We start from the raw sequence: 24,324 nt of genomic DNA, 5'->3' as shown, positions 1-24,324 counted from the left end.
ACATCGAGTGGAATTCTGGCCAATCCATGTAGTTCCCCCCGAATCGCGGAAGCTGCAACTCGGGCATTCGAGAACGGCCTATACTATTATAGGCGAACAACGACGAATTCCCCTCGAGAGTATGCCGAGCCGTTGAATTGGCAAAATTTACCGTGCGAGCAGCCATCAACTCCCGCGACAGCCTGGACCTAACCTTCACATAAACATTCGAAAAGTCCAGCCGGGCATCATGGGCTAACTGCAGGAAATCCAGCCTTTCAAGGCTCGTTTGAGCGGCATCGAAATCCGCATTCATTCGCTCGATTTGCTCTAAGCGAGCTTGAAGTTCTGCCTCATCTAACTCGGAAAGCTCTTCCTTGGTGAGAAAGCGATCCATGGCCTTTAGTTGGCGCGCGATGGACTCGGCCTTGTGCTTGTAGAAATCTACATCACTCGGCATTGCTGCGTTCGCGACATTGGTAGGCTCAGGTGCTGCCATGTTGAGGTTTTAAAAGAGTCACTCAGCACGACCGAAAAAGACACCCTGTATACGTATAAACGTGGGAACCGAACGCAAAGGGATTACAGCTAATGCCTTTAGCTGTGCGGCTGTGCGAGCTGTCCGATTCCGCTTTGTACTCCGCTTGTGTGTATTAGTGAGTTCGCTGCACTGCCTACCGCACTGCACTGACCGAATTGTCGCGACAGAGAAATTAATAGCCAGCAATGCGTGTATGTAGGTGTATGTAAGTGTGTTTTAGCACCGAATTGTGCTTAACCGCCGAAAATTTGCTAGGGCTAACGAATGTCGATCGCGAATGATTATTAATTGACACTGCAACTCAGAGATCACGTCGGGGTCACCAAATTTTATGTGGAGATAATGTTTTTTATCCCCAATCGGCCGACTAATTATTTCGAATTAAATAAAACTCGGCGCAGAAATAAAATTACGATATGTTCTTTAATGCGTGACATCCAAATTGCAAGTGTGGCTTGCCTGCCCTTTACATTGCGGCTCCGATCGCAAAGCGCAGCTTCGCTCGGCCGACGTCGGTAGGCAGACGCAAAGCGGAGATAGCGAAGAGCGAGCTGGCAGAGAGCGTTTAGCAGGGCAAGCAAGCGCAGAGCTTTAACAAACAAATGAGTGACATAGACATAAGTAACAAACAAAATAAGCGGCTGAGGGCCAAGAATTAGGTGCTATTTGGCAAGCAGCTAATCGGCTGGGTTCTGCTCCGAACACTAGGACTTAGGTTAGAATCGCTCAAGAGATTTAAAAAGAAAAGAATCATGGAGACATGTATTTGCGTATTTATGTATAATTATGTATAAGTAGGTTCGAGTATGTACAACGAAGCGGCAGCTTGTATCGGGGGTGGAAGCGTAACTGATTCTAGCTTACATGCTAAGACAACGGTGAGCGACGTGCGGATCGTAAAAGAGCACAGAGCCGGGAGAGCGAGAGCGAGGCAGAGGGCGATGTAACTGGCTGTTAACTGAGTGCAGTACGCAGAAGCGATAATAGACTGTTAGCCTGGGGCGCGGTTAATATTCAATATTAATGAGATTCTATAATATACCAAAACAAAATAACAATAATGTCGTATGATATTTAATCAAAGGGTAGAAAATGCAGGAGCGAGAAAAAAAATTTCGACGACTATACAACCATCGAGCTGGCGCATCTCCCTAGTAACTTCGATGGAATACATCCTTACAAAACGGAACATAAGCTAGGCAGTAAACAGCTTCAACCCGTTCAAATCGCCAGGTCCGTACCCAGTAATTCCGGCCCATCTTCAAGGGCCGGGGAAATGTCCATCAACTGGCTACAATGTACAATGATTCCCAGGCCCACAGAAGGATCGAAGCTGGACAAGCTGGTCTTCCAAGCAGAGGTCATATTGATCAGGGAAGCTCTGAACTGCCTTCAAGCTGTTGCCGTTATGTCAGCTCGGATAAACATTTGTAGACGATGTTGCTAGATAATTAAATGATTAGTGTTGCCCCAGGTGTGTTGTCGCAAGTTTCCCTAGAATATAATAGCATAGATAGCAGCAAAAAAAAAAATATTAGCTGCCGACATTGAAAAAATTATCATCCATATTATCGGTAATTGTTGAGGTACTATTTTCTAAAAATATAACCTTGTCTACTTCAAACACCCTTCTGTTCTCAAAGGGACTTGCCTTGACACGGGCAACATCCCCTTGGTCGCAATAGTAGAAACATGAACGCGAACAGGAACACAGCACGATTCATTTCAATTCAGTAAAATTTCATTGTGATTAAAGGAGAGAACAAAAAAACTGAAATCAAAAAGTTATATATTTAGTTTTTTTAATTACTACTTGGATATGATAATAAGTACTTAACAAATATCCAAGAAAACCACGATTAATCAATTTGATTTCCACATGTACAATCTTTTTATTCGTAATTTGCATATGATTCTACAGTTGAGAGCCAATATTTCATTATCAATAGTTCGACTTAACTTTTTGGAACACTAATTGGACATTTTATATTGAAAGGTGTGCTCTCATACATTAGAAGACACACAATTCATTCTAAATCATATAGATGTATACTTACAAAAGTAAGTTACGTTACGAGCATAGGTTGATCATTGCATCTACTTAGATCTAATTTAACTTATTCTAGCGCTAAAATCGAATTATTAGCTACACGTCACAATCATCAATTTGTATATTTTAAAATCAGTTTCAATTTTTCTGACTTATAAATACACTCGTTTTACGAATTAAACTTACTAATAGGATAGAAGCATTAAAAATCGAAGCTATTTTACGCTGAATACAAATTATTACGAATATAGTTTTTTCAAAAAGTAGTTACATACATGCTTAATTTCGAATTCGGATGAAAGCGCATGTTACAATATTTTCCCAATTCGTGAGGCAAAATATATATATGAAATAAAGCAACCTTAATTTTAACTATCGTTAAATAGTCTAAGTTAACTCTATAGGTATTTCGCAGGAATGAAAATCGAATGATTTAGTAACCTGTTTAATTGTTAAAAAATAAATACCAGAAAGCAGAATGCTCGATTTTGTAACTTATTGATTTCAATAAATAATTTTTGTAAGTATGCATTAAATATATAATGGCTATGTAATGAACATTTGGATATTACTATTCCGTTGCTTTTGAATATTCTATTTACATGTATGCTCTTCCAGTACCTTTGTACAAACTTCGCATTTAACCTGGCAGCACCAATGGAACTTGCAATTACACCGTTCATGGACGACAATATTTTTGGTATTATAGCCTCGACCGCAGCAAAGTATGGCACAGCTATCTAGACCCGACGAGCTCTTGTGACAAACCCGTCCATGCGTACCTGATAAAAAAGATTATCAAAATGTGCATTTAAATGAACTGTTTTAAAAAAATTACCAGGCCAATGCAGAACATAGTTACTTCGACACCAGTCGGGACTTTCATCTATGTAAATAAGGTCGTGCGCTGTGGGTACTTTAAACTGCGAATCCTTAACCTGAAGGCGTCCTCGTTTATTTATCTTCACTTTGGTTGCCTCTTCGTATTTCTCCCGCAGATAATCACCTGGAAATAATAACGTTAAAAAAACAACAACTTTAATATAATATTTACATAAAATAATGAATATTAATAAATTAATAGTACTTCTGTTGAGCTAATGAGCATTTTCAGAAGGGTAGATGAGACAAGATGGGACATGTACTAAACAGGATAACCCGATGACGCCTCGTTTTTAAGCGATACAAAACAGGGGTTGAATACGGTTTATAAACATTTTTAATGATCGGTGATTATCAATTTAGATTTAAGTTCTGCTAGGCAGCCGAGCCTTCTCGCAGCTCAATCGTTCGTTCTCTTTCGCAGTGACCAGACGTGTTTTTTTCTGCGCTCCGCTTTGCATAAACTGCCGGTGCTTTCGTAAAATAATTTATTTTTTGTATTTATTTATTTATTTATGTAATGCTAATAGCTAGTTAAAACTAAATATTAACAAGTGTTGGAGCTTTAGCTACTGAGGCCTTAAGCTCTAGGGTAATTGGGTCAGATTTTATACATATTTACAGAGGTGTTGGGATGGGTATTTACAGGATGCTCGGTTATATTTTGTGAAGGAGATTTGCGGTTACAAGGAATTTGAGGATAGTTTTGGAATTTTCGTTGGTGGGGTTTGAGATGAGTTGCATGGGGTCTTTGTTTTTGAATGATAGGGACCTTTGTGAGGAGAGTGAGGGGCATTTGTATAGTATGTGTCGTAAGTCGCGTTGCGGCACAATGGACATGTCTTGGGCAATGTTTAGTCAATGTAGTGGGCGTTGGTCAGCTTGGTCAGTCTCAGTCTATTAATTATGACCTGGTGCCTTCTATTAAGGATATTGTGCTTTGAGGGGGTGTTGTTGGTAGCGAGGTTGTTAATTTGTTGGTACCATGTAGAGGTGTTTGTGAGGAGGTCGTTTTGTTTAGATTGGAGGACTTTTTTTTAGGAGGTGTGCAATATCGGTAGAGTTGTGGTTTGGGGTGTAAATGAGGGGAAATTTGGTGTTCATCTTGGCTGCAGAGTCTGCGAATTCGTTGTCTTTTATGCCTATGTGACTGGGTATCCAGATTATTAAGATCTTTGGGAAATGGGTGGATAATAGATTTCTGATCGAGGAGGCGTAGTAGGAGTGATTGTTGTGGATCCTGATTGCGGTGATAGAGGAGAGGGAGTCGGTGCAGATAGCATATTTTCCACGTTTATTTCGGGTAAACAAGATCTCTTCGTGTATTGCAACTATTTTGCTGGAGAGTACGGATGAGTATGCTGGCAGCAATCCTGATTTTATTACTGATGACTCGTTTGCAATACAGCAGCTGGTGATGCCCCCAGCTTTGGAGCCGTCTGTGTAGAGGAAATTTGTTTGGGGAGAGTTGATTTAATAGAGTGGAAAAGTTGGTGGAAGACAATTGTAGGGATTTTTTTGGATGTGTAGGTTCTGATTGGTGAAAAAGGGATGAGGTGTTTTTGGGAAATTTGTATGGCTCTGTCCACCGTGCTGGGAAGTCGGTGTTTTCTTCTATAGCTTTTGGTAAGGGTCTTTAGGGGGGTGGATTTTCCGTGGATGTTAGTTTCAGATAGCATGTTATTTATGGGGGGTGGTACGAAATGCTCCAAGGGCGGCTCTTAATGCTGCATTTAGGATGGTTTTCAGGCGGTTAAGTTGGGATTTGGGAGCAAATCCATAAATGGGAAGGCAGAAATCTATTTTGGAAATGATTATGGAATTTATAATTTTGACTAGTTATGAGGTTTGATTATGCCTAGTGGCTTAGCAAGGTCAATTTTAAGTTTGTTGATGTGAGAGTTCCAATTGTATTTGGTGTTGATTGTGAGCCCTAGGATTCTGAGTGTCTCGGTAGCTTGGATAGTTGTGCCACCGGTGAGTATCTTGGGTTTGCAGTTGTGTTTGCGGCATATATTAAGGAGTTGGGATTTTTCCTTAGAGAGGATTGAGTGATTGCACCAGTCGCTATTTGGTTTTGTTTGTTGTGATTGATGAGTGGGTGAAAGTCGTTGGCGTACGCGCAAAATTTTATTTGTTTGTGGAGGGAGATGATATCGGTGAGTGAGTTGTAAGCTATGAGGAAAAGGATTACGGAGATGGGGCAGCCTTGGGGAATGCCATTACTAAGAGGGAAGATATTTGAGAGGCCAGTTTTGATGAGGATTTTCCTGTTGGACATAAAGTTGTTAACATAATTAAGTATTCGTGGCCCTATCTTCCATTTTTTTTTAGCTGGTTTATTACGGTGTGAATGCTGTGAGGTGTTTTTTTAGGGCGATGGCTCTGGAAGCTAGGTGGTCTACATAAAGTAGACTGTCTAGGGCAGATTTTCTTTTTTTGAACCCCAGTTGGTGTTTGTGGATCAGGTTGTTATTTAAAACAAACCACCACAACCTTTTTGCAACAATCTTGTCCAGAGTTTTGGCACGTCATGAGTTTAGAGAGATGGGCCTGTATGATTTGATATCGGTTTGGGGTTTTTGTGGTTTTAAGATGGGAAGGACTAAGCTGAGTTTAAGGGATTGTGGGATGGAGGAGTCGAGTATCTTGTTGTAGAGTGTTAGGATTCTGGTTTTAAGGGGGTAGGGTGAGTTCTTTAGCATAGAGTAAGAAATTCGGTCAAAACCAGGAGTATTTCCTTTCAAGGTGGACAGTGCTGCTGTATATTCGATGAATGTTATGTCTTTCTCGATTTTTAGTGCTGATGGTGTTGGGGTATAGTTAGAAGGAGTATTAATGAGGAGTTTGTTTGAGAGGAATGTTGGGGAGAAGTTTAGGTCGTCTGCTTCTTCTGACCATGTCTGTGCGAAGGAGTTGGCTATTTCGGATTGATAGGTTGATTGCGATTGGGTGTGAGGGTTATGAATGGCATGGATATTTTTTGTGGGGTAAAGACCTCAGAGACGTCTGATGTTGGACCATGTTGTGGTTGGATTTGAGTTAGGGTGTATGTGGGTTGTGAATTCAAGGATCGCTTTTTGTTTGGCTTCTCTAATTGCTCTTTTAAAACTAGCTTTTGATTTTTTGTATTCTATGATGTTATGGTTGGTTATGTTGTGTTTGAGATGGTTCCATTTTGCGACTTTGTCTCTTTTGAGGAGTGAAAGTTTTTTGTTCTACCAGGGAACAGTACGGGTGAGGGAGAAGGTGGTGTTTTGTGGGATAGATAGGTGGGCACTTTGGATAAGTATTTTTTTTATTAGGGCGGCTTCTCTATTTACATTGTTATTTGATTGGGTTGTGGAGATGAAGTAGGCTGTATGTTTCTCTGAAGAGATCCCAGTCTGCGTTTTTGAGATTGAAAGCCGGTTTAAGGGTGAAGTTCGGGGGAGAGGGCGTGTTGAACAGCGAAAGTAAGATGGGAAAATGGTCAGAACCGTAAAGGTCGTCTATCACTTCCCAAAGGATCTCTGGAACAATTCTGGCTGTTGAAAGTGAAAGATCGATGTGGGTAAAAGTATTGTGTGTTGAGAAGTGGGTCGGGGTCTTGTCATTTAGTACGATAAAGTTTGAACGGTCTAGGAATGAGGCTATTGTTTTTCCTCTGCAGTTGGCCTTAGGAGAGCCCCAGTAGGGGTGCCAGCTGTTGAAGTCTCCTAGTAAAATGGTGTGGTCGTTTGTCGGGGTGAGGACGTTTTCGAGGTTACGGGTGTTGAAGGATTTGTTAGGGGAGATGTAGGCGGATATGATATTGAGATTTGATTTGGACTTTATGGTGAGTCCTACTGCGTCAGTTGAGTTGCGTTGAGTTGAATTTGGGTATGGGAGATGGAGTTGTGAATGAGGAGAGCTGTGCCACCGAACGCATTTGTGGGGTTATTGTTGCAGTATAGGGTAAAGTTAATAGGGATTGGAAGTGAGATGGGCTTAGTTATGTGGGTTTCCAGTAGGGCTATAAGTTGAGGGTTGTGGGCTTTCATGAGTGTTTGTAGTTCTATATAGTTATTTTTGTATCCGTGGATGTTCCATTGTATTATTTTGAGCATTATACATATGTTAGTTGGAGTAGTGTTTTGTTTTCTTAGTGTAAGGGCTTAGTGATAATTACTATTTTGGGTTGATATTTAAAGATCGTATTGGCTGTAAGTTTGGCTTGAAAATGCATTATTAGATAAAAGGGCTAGGTTTGCGTTTGGGGTCTTATTTTTTTCAGTTTTATCTTTGGCTTTGAGGTGTTTGGTTACCAGGTTAAACTTGTCTTTTTCCTTAGTCTGGCTGCTGAATCTACGGTCAGATTCTTGGATAGTTTTCGAGTTTTTGGTATTTTTGGCAGTTTCCGTAGTATCGGTGTCCATATCCATTTCTTGTTGTTGACTGGTAGGGGGTTGTTGGGATGAAATTGGCTTAGGTTTGATTGGATGTGTGTTTGAGGTGATGTCTCCTTAGTGTTTGATTGATCTTATTTGGGGTGATAGGTTAAAGTTGTGTGATGATGAGGTAGATGTTTCGGTGTTATGAGGATTTGGTTGATGATGGCGGGCCACTTCAGGATATGGTGTGGATTGATAGGGGTTCCGTTGGTGGTAAATTTTCTTTGCGGTGGTGAAATCTACTTTTTCTATTGTTTTGATTATTGTGATTTCTTTTTGTTTGAGGAGCTCTGGGAAACTTTTGTCTGTGGGGCTGTGGTTATTCTGAATGTCGGTGTTGAATTTGCAGTTACTACAAAACTTTGGCTTAGAGCATAGTTCATCGTCAGCACGATGAACTTCCGAGCAGTTTATACAGATCTTTGCGGATCTGCAGTATTTAGAAGGGTGGCCGTATTTTTGGCAGTTGTGGCATTTGAGGGGGCGAGGTGTTTGTGGACGTACGTTCACTCGTTCGTAACCAATCATTAAATGTTGGGGTAGAGTTGGTGTGTCGAATGTAACGATGATGAGTCCGGTTTCATGGAGTACGTTGTCTTTCTGGTTAAGTATTTTGGTTGCGTCAATCACTTTTTGAGGTTTGGGTTGATTTTTGATTTTGTCAATATCAATGTTTCGCAAATCGTTGGAGTGGATAACCCCTTTGGAGAAGTTTAGTGTTTTGTGTTCGGTTGCTATTATTTCGAAGTCGTGGAATTTGGTGATTTTCAGAAGTCTAGTAGCCTGGGCTGTTCCTTTTGTTTTGACTAGAAGTGATCCGTCTCTGATTTTTTAACCGATTCTACTTCACCGCAACACTGGTAGTCTATGACTTTTTTTTTATAAAAGGGGAGGTGTTGTCAAAAGATTTGTGATCTGTTCTGTTTATTGATATGTATTTTGGTTCTAAGAAAGCTGTTTTGTCCCACTGTGTGAGCAATTTTGGGTCTGGTGGTCGCGACATTGCGTTCGAGCTAGGGCTGCTGCCCGCTGCACTTGGATTTTTAACTGTTCACTTGGTGTGTTTGTTATTGCCTTTTTTGTAATTTGCTTTGTGCACTTGAATGTTTTTATGTGTGGATTTTGTTGTTAGATTTGCGTTTGCAGTTGCTTATCTGCTGGCGCGTCTTTACTTGACGAAGTCTAGACTGGCATTGTTTGTGAAATAAACTTTAATTAACTCCCTAACAAGCCTACAAATTGGAAATCTATACTATTTCGCGAGTGTATGCTTTTTAATCTGTGTAAAAACATTATTTAAATTTGTTACTAAGTACTCATTGCATTGCATTACATCCCGCTCTCATCTTGTGCCTTTTTTTACTTTCTTACCTACCCATAAATAACTTCTGGTCTTGCACTATTTAAAAAAGAAACAAGAAAAGCAAGGAGGGTCTCTTGGCAAAAGTTTTGCTGGGAAATAGACGAAGATCCTCTCGAAAACTACCCCCTCGGTAGGGTGCCTTAAAATGAATGTTGGTAAGTGCCCAACACATTATACGCGACTCGCATTTCCCCGGAAGTACAACCATCGAGCCGGGCAGGCCCGGAACACGTAGTCCCGGCCCAACTTCAGAGGACCGAGGAAACGGCCATCAACTGGCTACAATGTATCTTCAGCAAGCTACTGGCTGTGGGCACAATCCCGCGAGCTTGGCTTATGGCAAAGATAGTCTTCATCTCCAAAGCAGGGAAAGCCTCGCACTCAACTGCAAAAGGTTTTAGACCAATCAGTCTATCGTCCTTCCACCTCAAAGCTTTTGAGAGACTTGCCGAGTACAACTGAGGGCAACTATACACCCTCAGATGCTGTCAGGCGCACAGCATGTCTACCGGAAAGGAAAATCCACGGAAATCTATACATCTCAAAGACTAAGGCGGTCTGCAAAGTCGTGGTTTACGCGGCAGACGTTGCAATTATCTTCTCGGGGAAATACCCTCAAACACTCTACGACTTAATGACCGCGAAGCTATTGTAACTGTCGGAATGGACAGAATCGCGCGGCCTAGTAGTAAATCCCACAAAAACGGAAATTCACAAAAAAAATACAAGGTCTCTCACATCAACCCACTAATATAACATGGATACAGGCTCTCCTCTCGCGGCTGTGCTAGTTACTTAGGGTTGGTAACTGGTAAGAAGCTTAACTAGAACGAAAACCCTCCACGAGGGTGCCAGCTGGGCAATGGACACTGCATTATCCCGGGCAAGGGTAATGCACTGTCGCCTTCAGCGTCTTCCCGATCTAAAATCCGGGGAACTGAACCAGGTCCATGACTAGAGGTGGTCAGGCTGGTGGTCAGGCATAAAACGCTAGGGCTTGGTCCGCCCGAAAAATATTAACCCGTATGGACCTTCGGGCCAGACATGGAGGCTGATAAGCATTAAGTACGGGTTGGGATGTCAACCCAAACGTCGGTGGAAAGCGTGACTGCTACCACCGGCAGGAGCAATCTTCTCTGCGTGTCGCCAGCGGTCACCCCTCGGACTTGGCGGGAGCAGGCCAGGTCAGCTGCAAAGCTACTGCCACAACTAAAACTCAATCCGCACTCCGCAAGCTGAGCCGCACAGATGCCGTGGTCGAAACAGTCATGGATCCGAAGAGCGTGCTTTCATTAATCAGGACGGAGGAAGAGAGCCTTCTCCGCTCACCAGAACCAGGCACCAACTCCCTGCGTAGGGAAGGGCAGAAGTATTCCAAAGATGGGATGAAGACTAAAGCGCAATACAAAGCGGCCCTCAAGATCAAAAGCCGGCTCCAAGGTAAGGCAAACATCTCCTAGGAGGAGAAAGTCAAGCTGGCCTGTGCCGAGCATCCAGTAGAGGAGGGCCGGCTAAACTACGCACAAATGCCAAAAATAAGGGCGTCGAGCGGCGAATTCGCCAATAAGGTGGAGGAGATGATAGCCTCGAAGAGGCAACGCTCGACTGAGAGTGCCATCAAGGACACTCCAGGGAGCTTGCGGCAACGCGGGCCCAAGAGTGCAGACCCTCCACCGGCCAAGAAGCCAATAACTAAGCTCAAAGTGAAGGTCAGTGACGTGACCAAACGATATCTGATCGTGGCACTCATCGACCGCAGCGAGGAGAATGGCAAGATGACAGCGGCACAGTGGAAGCTGGTGCATGCGCGTCTTGTCGACGCACTGTTTGGGCACATGGAGGAAGACCCCGCGGCCCCAATTCCCACTTTCGATGGTGCTGGGTGAATCAATGGGGTTAAAATCCTAAAGTGCAATGACGACCCAACCCTAAGGTGGCTGATGCGCACGGTCTGCCAATTGGAGGCGATGTGGGAGGGGTCCAAGCTGAAGGTCGTGGATCGGGAGCTTATCCCGTCCAAATCGAAGGTGAAGGTACTCTTCCCCATCACAATCCATGGGGCCCGAGCGTTGAAACTCCTTCAGCAGCAAAACGCTGACCTGCCAACGGCGGATTGGAGGATCCTACACATTGGTAGCCCACAACTCAACGAAGGGGTCCAATGTGTGATCCTTCAAATAAACAACGAAACAGAAGATCTGCTGTACCCCAAATTCGAGATGGCGTGGGGCATGGGTAGTGTCTACCTGTGCTTCAAAAAGCGCCACCCCAAAGACAAGGACGCACACAACCTACAGGCAGGCGAGATGGAAAACGACTTAGAACTTGAGTCCATCGTGGCGGCCGACCAGGGTCTTGCGCTCGAAGACGCAGAGGAAGAAGAAGAGGACGGTGACCTGACGCTGGTAGTCAACCCGTCAGGTGCAACTTAGGCTGATGCTCATGATACTGAGTGTGCTGCAGCTAAGCTTGCATAAAAGCAAGGTCGCGTCGGCGGAGCTCCTCAATGCCATGGAGCAAGGGCTCGTCGCCATAGCTCTAGTCCAGAAGCCCTGGATTGCGACAGGCAACTCAGTGGCCGGACTAAAGTTCTCAAATCATAACTTGTTCTATTCAACATCGGTAAGCAGGAACAGGACCGTCGTACTCGTACGAAAGGGAATCCATGCTTACCTTATGTCTCATTAGAGCCCGGATGACCTGACGTAAGTGATACTGGAAAGTGAGGAAAACCGCCTCCTGGTAGCTTCCTGCTATATGGCTCATGACAGACCGGCACCACTAAACGAACTTAAGAGTCTGGTGACAGAAGCCAGCACCAAAAACCATCAACTCGTCATCAGGACGGACGCCAATGCCCACTACAATGTGTGGGGAAGCCCCGACATCAATGACAGAGGTGAGTCACTCTTAGACTTTATACTAGCAACTAATCTATGCACATATTCGTAGGTCCCACCTCATCCAACGTGCTAGCTGGTATCTAGCTGGAGAGTCCTTGAAATACCTTCCTTTTCAGATCATAAGTACATTCAGTTTAGGTGCGAATTCGAAGATATCAGTCTATAGAAACCCCGGGATACAAACTGAGAAAAGATTAGAAAGACATTTACTTCGAAGCTCGCGAATCCGGGCTCAGTGAAATCCGCGGAGGATATAGAATAGTCCCTAGAGACCCTATCCAACGCGTTACTGGACGCCTACCACACATCGTGCAAGCCCTCGAGAACGAAGAAGAGGTGCAAGCCACTCTGGTGGAACAGGGATCTCTCTCTTCAAAGTAACAACCTCAGGGAATTCTTTTAGAAGGAAATACGCAAAACACAACGGAACTCGTGGAGGACCTTCTGCTCAAACATCGAGAAAGTACCAGAAACCGCACGGCTTCGGAAGCTGCTCTCTAAGCAGCCTACCATACAAAGCCAATTACAGCTAGATGACGGACAGTGGACAAAGGGCAGTGATGAAGCCCTAACAGCACTAATGGAGGAGCATGTCCCTGGCTGCACCGAGGTCGCTGATGCCAAAGAGCACCAGGACCTACCAACCGAGGAACAGCACCCCCCAACAGATCTGTAAACCACTAAGCGAATCCACTGGGCAATAGACGCCTTTACGGGCACAAAAGCACCAGGACTGGACGAGGTATTTCCAGCCATGTTGCAGGTGACCAAAGAGGTGATTACCCCATGGCTTTCCGCAATATTCACAGCATGTCTAAGTACGGGCTATATCCCCATCCAATGGAGAACCTCGAGAGTTGTCTTCCTCCTAAAGGCAGGAAAGTGCAGCCATGCGAGTCCCAAGGACTACAGACGGATAAGCCTTATCTCCTTTATACTAAAAACACTAGAAAAGCTGCTGGATTTACACGTCAGGAATGAGGTAGGAGGACTGATGTCACCCAACCAGCATGCCTATACCAAAGGGAAATCAGTGGAGACGGCACTACACTCGCTAGTAGGAAGTTCTGTCCCCACTACTGTGGAATCTGGTGGTCGACGACCTCATCAAAAGATTTAAAAGGAAGACCCCAAAACTAACAGCTTATGCAGATGACATAAGCATACTTATTACGGGTGTATGTCCATCGACACTCAGCTCCTTAATGGAACGTACACTCAGGAAGATACGTGAGTGGGCGGAAGAGGTAGGACTCAGTATCAACGCGGACAAGATGGACCTCATCCTCTTTACCAAGAGGTACAAGGTACCGATATGGACCCCCCCCCGATAATTGACCAAACTAGGCTGACCCCGAAAGCACAGGTGAAATACCTAGGCACAGTACTGGACAGCAAGCTGGCATGGAAACTCAATGTAGTGGAAAGGGTGAAGAAGGCCATGCGCTTTATACATCCAAGAAGATGCTCAGTAGCACATGTCACCTGTCACCTGCTCTAATGCACTGGATCTACATATCGGTGGTGCGACCAACTCTTCTGTATGGAGCCTTAGTGTGGGGGCAAGCTACCGAAAAGAAGACATACCATAAGCTTATTGAAAAGACTCAGCGACAGGCTCTGCTCTGTATTACAGGGGCGCTGAGGTCAACCCCAACAAAAGCACTCGCAACTGTCCTCGGAATCGACCCCCTGGACATTTACGCTCGCCTGATTGCGGGAAAGGCAGCACAGCGCCTAATCGCATCAGGGAATATGTCGTCACAAGGATGCGGGCACAGTTCAGTTGGCAGGGACATGACCAGATCCACTGATTACATGATCCCCCAAACTTGCCTCGACATCAAAACTATCTCATCTCTGGGACCCGAAGACTGGAAAAAGGGAAGGTACCAAGTTAAACACCTTAACATATATACGTACGGTTCCAAGATGGACGGACCCTGACCCTGAGATAAGGCTGTCGTATAAGCTACCGGACCGATGCAGCATATTTCAGGCGAAAGTTTTCGCCATCAGGAAAGCAGCAGAGGTCGCTCAGCTTATAGAGCGAGCACACGATGCGGTCAATCTATTCGTCGACAGCCAAGCGGCAATTAGAGGAGTACCACCACCTGCAGAACCTGGAAAATCATTTTCAAATAACGCAACGAGAAACTCAGCCACTACGTACTGCACCTACCACGAAAGGACTGTAGATTGTTAGTGGGAATACTAACAGGTCACAGTCTGGCTGCCGCACATGCAACAAAACTAGGCATCACCAACAGAGACAGTTGTAGGAGGCAACCGAAACCCTAGAACAACCTTTCCTGCTCTCTTAAGGGCAAGAAGGAAATTCCTGGGCGCACCGGTGCTGGCATTACTGGAAGATGCCTCCAAGAGGCCGCCACAGCAACTACTGTCCTATGCGAAAAATACCTCGATTTTTTTAAAGGAGTATAAAATCCCCTAAACACTGCAGGGACGGTTCATTACTCTCCTATCCGGACAACTAAGGGCCATATTGGCCTATGTGGGGCTCCGCTGAGGGCCGTCCGAGTCAACCTAACCTAACCTATTCGGGCTTGCGGCTGCTGTGTTTATGTTATGCGCACGGAGAATTCGCTTGGACAGGTCACAGGAAAAAATGCGGAGCGCAAATCAAAAACGCGTCTGATCACTACGAAAGAGAACGAACGATGATATAAATACAGATACACTCTTCAAACTAAAATCTGAAATCACATCAACTCTTGCTCGTGGTCAGTTTCCATTATGCAAGTGGCATTCAAATCATCCAGGCGTGATGGAAGACGAATCTACAAAGGAAATAAACATTTCAGAAAACTCAGTCAGCAGCACACTCGGCGTAACTTGGCATCAACGAAGTGATGCACTTAGGGTCACATTCAATCCAAAGGAAGTCTATCCCACTACCACAAAACGAACAATTTTGTCTACTGCGTCGTCGCTATTCGATCCAATCGGTCTGCTATCACCGTTAGTCATTGTCTCTAAGATCATTCTTCAGGAGTTGAGGCTTTTGAAACTCGACTGGGACGAGTCTGTCCCCCAGAATTTAAGCCACGCATGGAGCAATTGTTTGGAATCGCTGAATTCACTGTCGTCACTAGCGGTACCTTTTTTTTTGTTTGCAGCCTGATACTAGGAGCATTCAAATACATGGATTTTGCGACGCATCGATTCGGGCATGCTGTGTTTATGTGCGCACGGAGAATTCGCTTTGACAGGTCACAGTGAAATTGTTCACTTCTAAGTCAAGAGTAGCACCAGTGAAGAAACAGTCTCTGCCGAAGCTTGAACTATGCGGTGCACATCTACTTTCTCAGTTTTATAACAAAATCAAGGCCATATTCAGTAAACACACTATTACATCTTATTTTTGGAGCGACTCACAGCTCGTATTGCATTGGCTGTAACAACACTCAGTCACCTTATCGACCTTTGTTGGAAAAAGAGTGTCCGATATTCAGGATTTAACTTATGATGGAAAATGGCGCTATGTGCCACACATCAAAACCCTGTTGATATTCTGTCACGGACTGTATCAAGACTCCATGGTTTTTGAGGATTCGCTAAACTGGCTCGCCACTGGTGGAAAACTTGATGTTGACATGGACGCGGTTAACTCGGAGAAACGGAAAAGTTTGTTCGCTGCCGTACAGGAGACAAATACTATCCTCAACATCGTCGATAATATCAACTCGAACTCTCACAGTCTTCGTCTCATTGCTTGGATGGTTTGGTTCATAAGGAGATGTCGGAAGCAATCGACATTTACCACAACCGCAACGACAACCGTTTTGCTTTACATTGCCTTATTTGGAACATTCAACAAACTCATTTTGCAGAGGACATCCGTTTACTTCAGAAGTACCAGACGGTCAAAAACATCCGTTGCTGCTGCCTAGTCCAAATTTGTATAGAACCGCCGCTTTCGTCAGACCCAAATGACTATAGCACTCTCACGGCTGGTCATCTCTTGGTTGGCGAATCATTGCGATCACTACCTGAGAGGTCCCTCGAGAATATCAAGATGTCAAATATGGACCGCTACGATGCGATTACGGCCGTCAAGCAACGTTTGTGGAAGCAATGGTCTGCTGACTATGTCAACGAATTGCGATCGCGCACGAAGTGGACAGCACCCTCAACGAACCTCACCGAGGGCACGGATGGATGACCACATCATCCATGAGGACAAACTGCCACCGCTACGATGGAAACAAGGCCAAGTGCAGTCTACGGTGCTTGGGAAGGATGGGCTTGTAAGGGTGGTGCACCTCCGCACTGTAAATGGAACATGTTGCAGGCCAATACACAAGTTGGCAATTCTTCCGGTGGTTTGAAGGCAGTCCTTTCAACGGGGCCGGAATATTTGGTCAAACAAACTACTGGAATGACCCTCGTAAAATAGATAGCCTACGATCGCTTTGTATAATTACTCTCACAATCATTGTAATAAAGTAACCATAGTTGTGAGGGAGCGTACGCTCCACCCACATTTTTCCGCCCACCAGGTCGATCACGGCAGACGCCACTGGTTTTCAGAACAGTAAGCCAACAACAACAACGCAGCCGCGGCCAAAGAGAGACGAGGAAAATCCGGCGATAGCCTAGGCACTCTCGGTGATACTTGTCGGTATCCCCGCATAGCAAAGACCTTCGTAGTAATTCTTAGTCCGGCAGGGTCTCGGTGATACTTGTCGGTATCTCCGCATAGCAAAGACCTTCGTAGTAATTCTGAGTCTGATGGGATCCTGAAAGCGCTATCCGGCGATTGCCTAAGCGTTCTTGGTGAAACCGGCTGACACGCCCCGTACGGTTCTCCTTCACCACGATCGCTCCCGTCTGCGGGACTGCCTTCGTCGGTCCGAAATTCGGAGTCCCGGCAAATTATAAATATTGCTGTAATTTCGACCCTGGAGTAGATTGAGATATTTACCCCAGCCAAGATCCCTTCCTTACACGGTAAAGTCTCTCTTATGCTCAGTGCTTAAGCACTACAATTTGTAATAAATTGTTATTGCCTAACGGTTAAACACATACATCAAATTTTATTCGTTTACTAAAAACTAACACACCCCCATCCGTGAATAAACATTAATGCGGAAAACGCTCCGTGTTCAAACAAATGGTTTTTCGAAATCACTTTATGCGGCAAGGAGCCATGCAACTGTCAGCACCATCAGATCGAGTACACTCAAAGGATATCGGCAGAGTTGGATGGTAAGGATCTTCAGGAAACATGAGGCCAAAAAGACTGTCCGTCGTTTTTAACAGCATTAATTTAAACAGGGGAAAAATCGATAAGCCCATGAATAAAATCATTGTGGCAATTGAGAAGCAGCAGGTTAGCGTCATCGCAAGGCACCCAAGAAACAAATGGTAGGTTGGTCCCCCATGACAATAATTTGATCATTTCAACGTAATGCGGATACGATAGTATTAATTTCTGAGAGGTGGTTAAAGTAAACCTCAGAATCAGACCTGGGAGGAATGTAGGAGCAGGTTAAATAGAAAAATACCGAACCAACACGAACTTTGACAAACTTTGCAACAAATTCAATTCTATGGATGTTATTGAATGAGAATAACTCAGATGAGAAATCAGATTTGACTGCAACCAGAACCCCACCAGCAAAAGATGGGCGGTCCATTCTATAAATAGTGTAATTGTCAATGAAAATTTGATGATCATTGACAGAAGAGTTAAGCCAGGTTTCGGTAAAAGCTATGGCGTCGAAATCAAAAGACGCACTATTCGTATGAATTTGACGCAATTTGCCCAACAAACTGCGAACGTTCTGATAGTGAATAGAAAAATGGTTAATTAGTTTTTTGGAGCAGCAGGTTTGGTAATTCTGGGACTCGATTTCGAATCTTTATGAAGGAGCTTATGCATAATCGTATACTCAGTCCATTTTGACGGTTCAAGAGATTTAGATAGTAAAGAATCAGGGAGAAGATTTTTAAAAGATGGTATGTTGCCATTATGCTTAAATGTAAATTTAGACAAACTATATCATTAGGCGAAGCGTTAAGTTTAGAGGAAAGATGTTTAACATCCTCCGTTGTAGCCTCAGAAATATGACGAGAAACAAATATTGCTTTCCGAGGGAAGAGATCTCGGTCCTGGAACAGAAGCATTGGCAGCAACGGGTGGAGCACGAATTGGCAAGACCAGTTGGCAAGACCAGTTGGCATCACCAGCAACTAGCACACCCGCACTAGGAGCACTCATCACGTCGGTAGTGATGGCAGCAGAAACTGCAGAGATGGGACTGATACTGATGGGAACTTGCTCAAAGGAAGCACATTGTTCGTTTTAAAATACACCCGAGCTGCCGTTGGCGGATTAACTGCTGACGGCGAGGCATGACCACACGGAGTTACAACTGGTTCCGATGGATAAAGATGGGAAGCAGGAGTACCAATCGGATTAGGTTGCAAGATGCGGGACAATGCTGGATTTTCCGTCTAGGCGATTCGCTCAAGAGTTTGAGCCCAAGAAACTGCGATTCTAGAGCTAAAAATTCCTCGTTGAGAGCCACGAATTGTTTCCGGACATCCTGAAACCCAGTTAGAGTCTGTCTCATGAAAGTGCGGATTTCGGCCTCAATCTCCCGACCAAGACAGGCCCATTCGTTTCGAAATCAGACTGTTTAGACGGCCGAAACTTCCACCACCAGCACATTTTATGTGGGCAAAATTTTATTTTTTAAATATGCAGAAAAAATGAAATGAAATTTTGTTTTCTACTGAAGCTGAAGTAAAAAAGCTTTCAAAATGTAACACTGTATTAAGAAGTTTGATATTTTCTGGGATAAGCTTACATATACCTTTTTCTTGTACGATCGCGTCTAAAATCGATTAACGTACAAAAAGAAGTACATCTTAGTAAAAAAAAAAAAAAAAAAAAAAAATGACGTTAACACAGAAATAAATGGGGAAGATCGTCATGTCAGCATAAACATCCTTAAGCATTAATATGACGTCCATTAATAAGATTTTTCATGATCACATCGTAGTAAAAAAAAAACGAGGTGGAACGTTGTGAGTTGCTGCGGACACCGCAACTCTACAGTTATACCCGATACTAAGTCAGTATGGCTCTCCTCCGGCAGACGCCGCTAATATTGAACCACACGACAAAGAGTGCGTGCGAGAGAGACAGAAAATCAGTCTGAGCGTGACGTCGGGCGCTGCGTAGCCACTGAAAATTGATTTCTTGCTTTTGGCTACAAAAATGATCTGATCTGATCCAGATTCAGCAATCTGATAGATATGGTCATTATCTATGATTCTGCGTTTTTTTTAGTTTTCTCGAATGTGCAATATTGTGGATGCAACAGATTTTCGTCTTTTGTGGGGGCGGAAGGGGGTGGGGCGAAATTCTGAGATATACGTTTTATAGTGAGATCTAACAGAAGTGCGGATACCAAATTTGGTTACTCTAGCCTTAATAGTCTCTGAGATTTGTGGATGCCGCAGATTTTCGTCCTTTGCGGGGGCGGAAGGGGGTGTGGCGAAATTTGGACACGAAACGGTCAAGGTCCGATATCACAGGAGTGTGGATACCAAATTTGGTTGCTCTGGCTCTTATAGGTTCTGAGATCCTTGAACTCATATTTTGCAATTGACAAAACCGACCATGAAACCTGTGTGTTAGAGAGAGACAGAGCGAGAAAGAATGAAATTGTTTTCTTGATTCTGGCTATAATCATTATACGATCTGGTTCAGATTTTGCACTGTAGAAGATATGGTCATCCTCACCGATTCTGCGTTTTTGGTTTTATCGTATCTTTAAAAATGTGGATGCCACAGATTTTCGTCCTTTGTGGGGCCGGAAGTGGGCGGGGCGAAGTTTTGAAATATTTTTGTAGCAGTGACATATCACAGAAGTCTGGATCCAAAACATCGTTGCTCTAGCTCTTATAGTCTTTGAGCACTAGGCGCTGAAGGGGACGGACGGACGGACGGACGGACAGACGGACAGACAGACAGGGCTCAATCGACTCGGCTATTGATGCTGATCAAGAATATATATACTTTATGGGGTCGGAAACGATTCCTTCTGGACGTTACACACATCCACTTTTACCACAAATCTAATATACCCCAATACTCATTTTGAGTATCGGGTATAAAAAGGTGTGTTCGCCTTGGATCACACACAATTTAAAAATCGGTCGAAAAGAGGCTCGTGTCGATTGGTTTAAGAAAATAGTCAAAAAATACGATCGTGGTTCTTCAAAAGCTGCGTTTTATATCTACACAGGTGAAATATCATGGATATAAGAATTTAAGTCTGAAACAAAGAGCCAAATGCAAATAAACTGTTTGCCTCTTTGTTCGAAAACTGTTAAACCACTACTGCTGCTACTTTTTCGATAGAGAAAAGTAGGAAGACCAATTCTGAGTGGTCAGTAACAATTTTTTTGTCCGTAAGATTTTTGATAATATCAGGAAAAACCAACCTACAAGAGTGTTCACAGTCCAAGCTCTTCCACATCAAACCACTCAGATAGATAGATTTTTTAACCACCCAATGTATCGAATCAAAAGGACATCTGCTTTAAACACATTTTATCACAATTAATGAAAACTTTTTTCAGCTATCAAAAAAAAATTAATTGTCAACGTATTTCGACGCCGACAGAAGCTGATGAAGTCTTGTTTTAGAGATACATCCTTCTGATGGTGAAAGTTGTGCGATAAGAGTTTTAAACGTTTGAAAATGGTTATTCATATTCTTTGCGAATATTTGTAAAACCAATAAAACCATTTTCAACAACTAAAGTTTGTTTTGTCATAATTAGGCCAGAATCTTAAAAAGCAGCCAACTTAACATATTCCAGGCGGAATTTTTCGTCATTACGAGAGCAGCATCATTGGAATTTGCCTCTATCAAGGGATATAAGAAGATAGTTCACTTCGCAAAAAAACACTTAGGGCCATACCACCGTATACGTCTACATGATCCTTAGATGACCGTCATATCATGTTACTATTTTATTTTTAGAAAATAACTTACCAATTTCTCTTATAGATGATAATTGCTGCCAGCAGGTAATTAAACTGCATGATCCAGAGACTCCATGACACTTGCAAGTTATTCGAGTTTTTTTAATGACGGCCTTAAAAAAATATAAAAATCTAAAATTAGATGATTATCATAGCATATGGTACATATAAAAAGGAGACTGAGGCAAAAGAATTTTCTACCATTGCAGGACGGTCGACATCCCGAAATACGCACATTATTAATGCAATAGATCTTTTCACGTTTACACTAGTTACTCGTAAAAATACCCCATAATTTCATAATCAGGCAGGCTCCGTTTTTCACTTACTTTTGCGGATTACGTTTTCAGTCAAAACGTTTCGTTTTCGTTTTAAGGTGTTGTTTTTGTTGCCCTGGCCAATTTTTTCCGAGAAATTTGAAAACGAATAAATCTTGCGGAATGTGAAAACGGAAGCCCAAATTTATGTGTATTCAAAAGTAAATCTTAAAACTTTTGTGAACACGGAGCCTGACTGAATAAATTGGATTTGTGTATTTTAAATTTTACCGGTATATCGGTAATCTTGTGTGGCATATTAAATTCGAATAAATGTAAAATATAATAAATTGGAGTAAACATCATTAAAAGTCCATTTTCTGCACTTCCTCCCACAATATGATTCGCGACTAAGTGTCGACCACCCAATTCCACCCAGTTTCGTTTCAGATAACAAAATAAACGAACGGGAAAGTATTGAGTCGCAGCAAGGACTTTTAACCCGGTACTCAGTCAGTACATATGTACGTGATATTATGATTTATGTAATCTATACATTTTATATTGCGTTTGGAATCGCTATCGCAAATAAGACGACTGGAATTCTTAAAAAAAAAAAATTTTTCATAAAAAGCGAGACAAAAAAAATATATACTATTCACATTCCTGTATTTTTCGTAATCTTTGTTTCTCTTTACCTGAGCTTCCTCTGACATCTCTCCAATTGTTAGGCTTTGTTGTCCAATTCAAAATTCAATATGTGCCAACATTTTATGAAGCGTGGGAGTTAGCTTATTTTCAGGATATTTTTTCGGTAACAGTTCTGCAGTCTTCGAGGCATATTCATCAAACTTGCGGGGGTTTTTGTTTTCTTTGCAGTTTTAAATATGCAAAATGACACCCAATCTTTTGATAAAATCCACCCCAGTTATTTCTGCAGTAATTTCGTTTTTCTAAAAGTATGTCTGTGATGCCCACCTTCACTAATAGTTTGTCAACGATTTTAGCTTAAACATTTTTTTTCCATTGTTTTGTTTTTCCTTGGCTGGCGTGCCGTTGTCCAAAAATTCTCCGCTTCGTGTAATGGTATATGTAAGTTTAAGAATAAACTCCATACATCTTATTTTTGCATGCAATGGGGAAATTCTATTCTATTCTAAGGTTTCCTCTTTAATTATGGAATCATCAAAATTTTTAAAGAACTTTTGTATTTTTTTATAAAATGCGCATTTTGAGGTCGACGTGGTAAAAGTGAGATCGTTAAGAAATTATCCATCAATTAAAATAGGAAAAAATGCAAAATCGACACGTATGGTTTTTCCTTCCTTGATTTTATGTTGTACCTGACCCATATTTTAAATCTGATTCTTAATATCGATTACAGTTGACATATTTAATCCGAAGATTCCATGGCGTATTTAAATAATATAGGAGGGCAGTAGAGAGCAGACGAAGGTTGCGGAATTTTCCAATATTTCGATGTATCCAAAAACATTTTAGAATCAGCCCCATTGCTGATTAATGTGAGATTTTCGGCAGACTCTCAATCTGATGTCGAGGTAAACTTTTAATGAGCCGTTTCACAGGGTATTCCACCAGGTCTAGAAGTTTTACTTTTACTAACGCTAGACGCTTTTTTGGTTTCCGGCCATACCATCAGTTTTGCATCTGCAATTTGACTGTATTCAGGCAGAACATAGACTTTATGTTGCTCTAAGGAATACCGCAATATTGAATATTTCTCTATAGAAATAACCAGCTTTGCTATGGAACCTGTACATTTTACGGTGTGAACTCTGTCGCTCTGTTTAAGCCACACGCACACAAACTCCATACATATTTAAAAATCAACATTAGAACTAATAAAGAACAATAACTTATGCGTACTTAAAACTGTGTATTTCTAGTATATATGTATGTTCCGTGACGTTTCAGGGAATCGTGGAATATTTTTGAATTGTTGATCTTTAATCGTGGTTATGAAGTCTAGTGTAAGCTAGGCTAGGGCAAAGCGGGAGCGCAATAAAAGCTCGCTCTCTCGCTCTTGGCTCTTGGCGAATTCGGCCCGCTTTGCCACCGTAGGTTAGATAGACTAAGAGATTAAATTGTGAAGAAATTCATTCGTTGAAATTGAAGAAGATCGATCGCACCTAATATTTCCGCCCGCCAAAATATATATCAAAATACAGCCACCCAAAGTTTTCGGTTATTTCGTATTAAAAAAACTCTTCTCATTTTTCAATGTATAAGAATAAGTTTGTTATACCCGATACTCAAAATGAGTATTGGGCATATTAGATTTGTGGTGAAAATGGATGTGTGTAACGTCCAGAAGGAATCGTTTCCGACCCCATAAAGTATATATATTCTTGATCAGCATCAATAGCCGAGTCGATTGAGCCCTGTCTGTCTGTCCGTCCGTCCGTCCGTCTGTCCGTCCCTATCAGTGCCAAGTGCTCAAAGACTACAAGAGCTAGAGCAACGACATTTAAAATCCGTACTTCTGTGATACGAGAATGTTTCAAAACTTTGCCCCGCCCGCTTCCGCCCCCACAAAGGGCGAAAATCTGTCGCATCCACAATTTTAAAGATACGAGAAAACCAAAAACGCAGAATCGTAGAGAATGACCCTATCTTTGCAGAATCTTAATTGGATCGTATCATTATTATAGTCAGAACCAAGAAAACAATTTCATTCTTTCTCGCTCTCTCTAACACACAGGTTTCATGGTCGGTTTTGCCAATTGCAAAATATGAGTTCAAGGATCTCAGAGACTATAAAAGCTAGAGCAACCAAATTCGGTATCCACACTCCTGTGATATTGGACCTTGACCGTTTTGTGTCAAAATTTCGCCCCACCCCCTTCAGTCCCCACAAAGGAAGAAAATCTTTTGCATCCACAATA

At 42.8% G+C, this 24,324-nt stretch overlaps 1 protein-coding gene across 4 annotated transcripts in view; it reads right to left on the bottom strand.

Moving 5' to 3' along the window:
* Positions 1-2,387: 2,387 nt before the first annotated feature.
* The window catches only part of LOC117188518 (protein Wnt-5-like), a 91,846-nt gene continuing 69,909 nt past the window's right edge, over positions 2,388-24,324 (bottom strand). For all 4 annotated transcript variants that reach the window (XM_033392518.1, XM_033392520.1, XM_033392519.1 and 1 more), the window contains 3 exons: positions 21,172-21,274; positions 3,409-3,576; positions 2,388-3,352 (listed from right to left, as the gene is read on the bottom strand). In XM_033392518.1, the coding sequence (XP_033248409.1) occupies positions 3,165-3,352; positions 3,409-3,576; positions 21,172-21,274 (459 nt within the window). In that variant the 3' untranslated portion in view covers positions 2,388-3,164. The remainder of the gene's footprint in view (positions 3,353-3,408; positions 3,577-21,171; positions 21,275-24,324) is intronic.

This window comes from Drosophila miranda, chromosome 3 (assembly GCF_003369915.1).
Source record: "Drosophila miranda strain MSH22 chromosome 3, D.miranda_PacBio2.1, whole genome shotgun sequence".
Taxonomy (NCBI): Eukaryota; Metazoa; Arthropoda; class Insecta; order Diptera; family Drosophilidae; genus Drosophila; species Drosophila miranda.
This window is presented reverse-complemented; position numbering and strand designations above follow the sequence as displayed.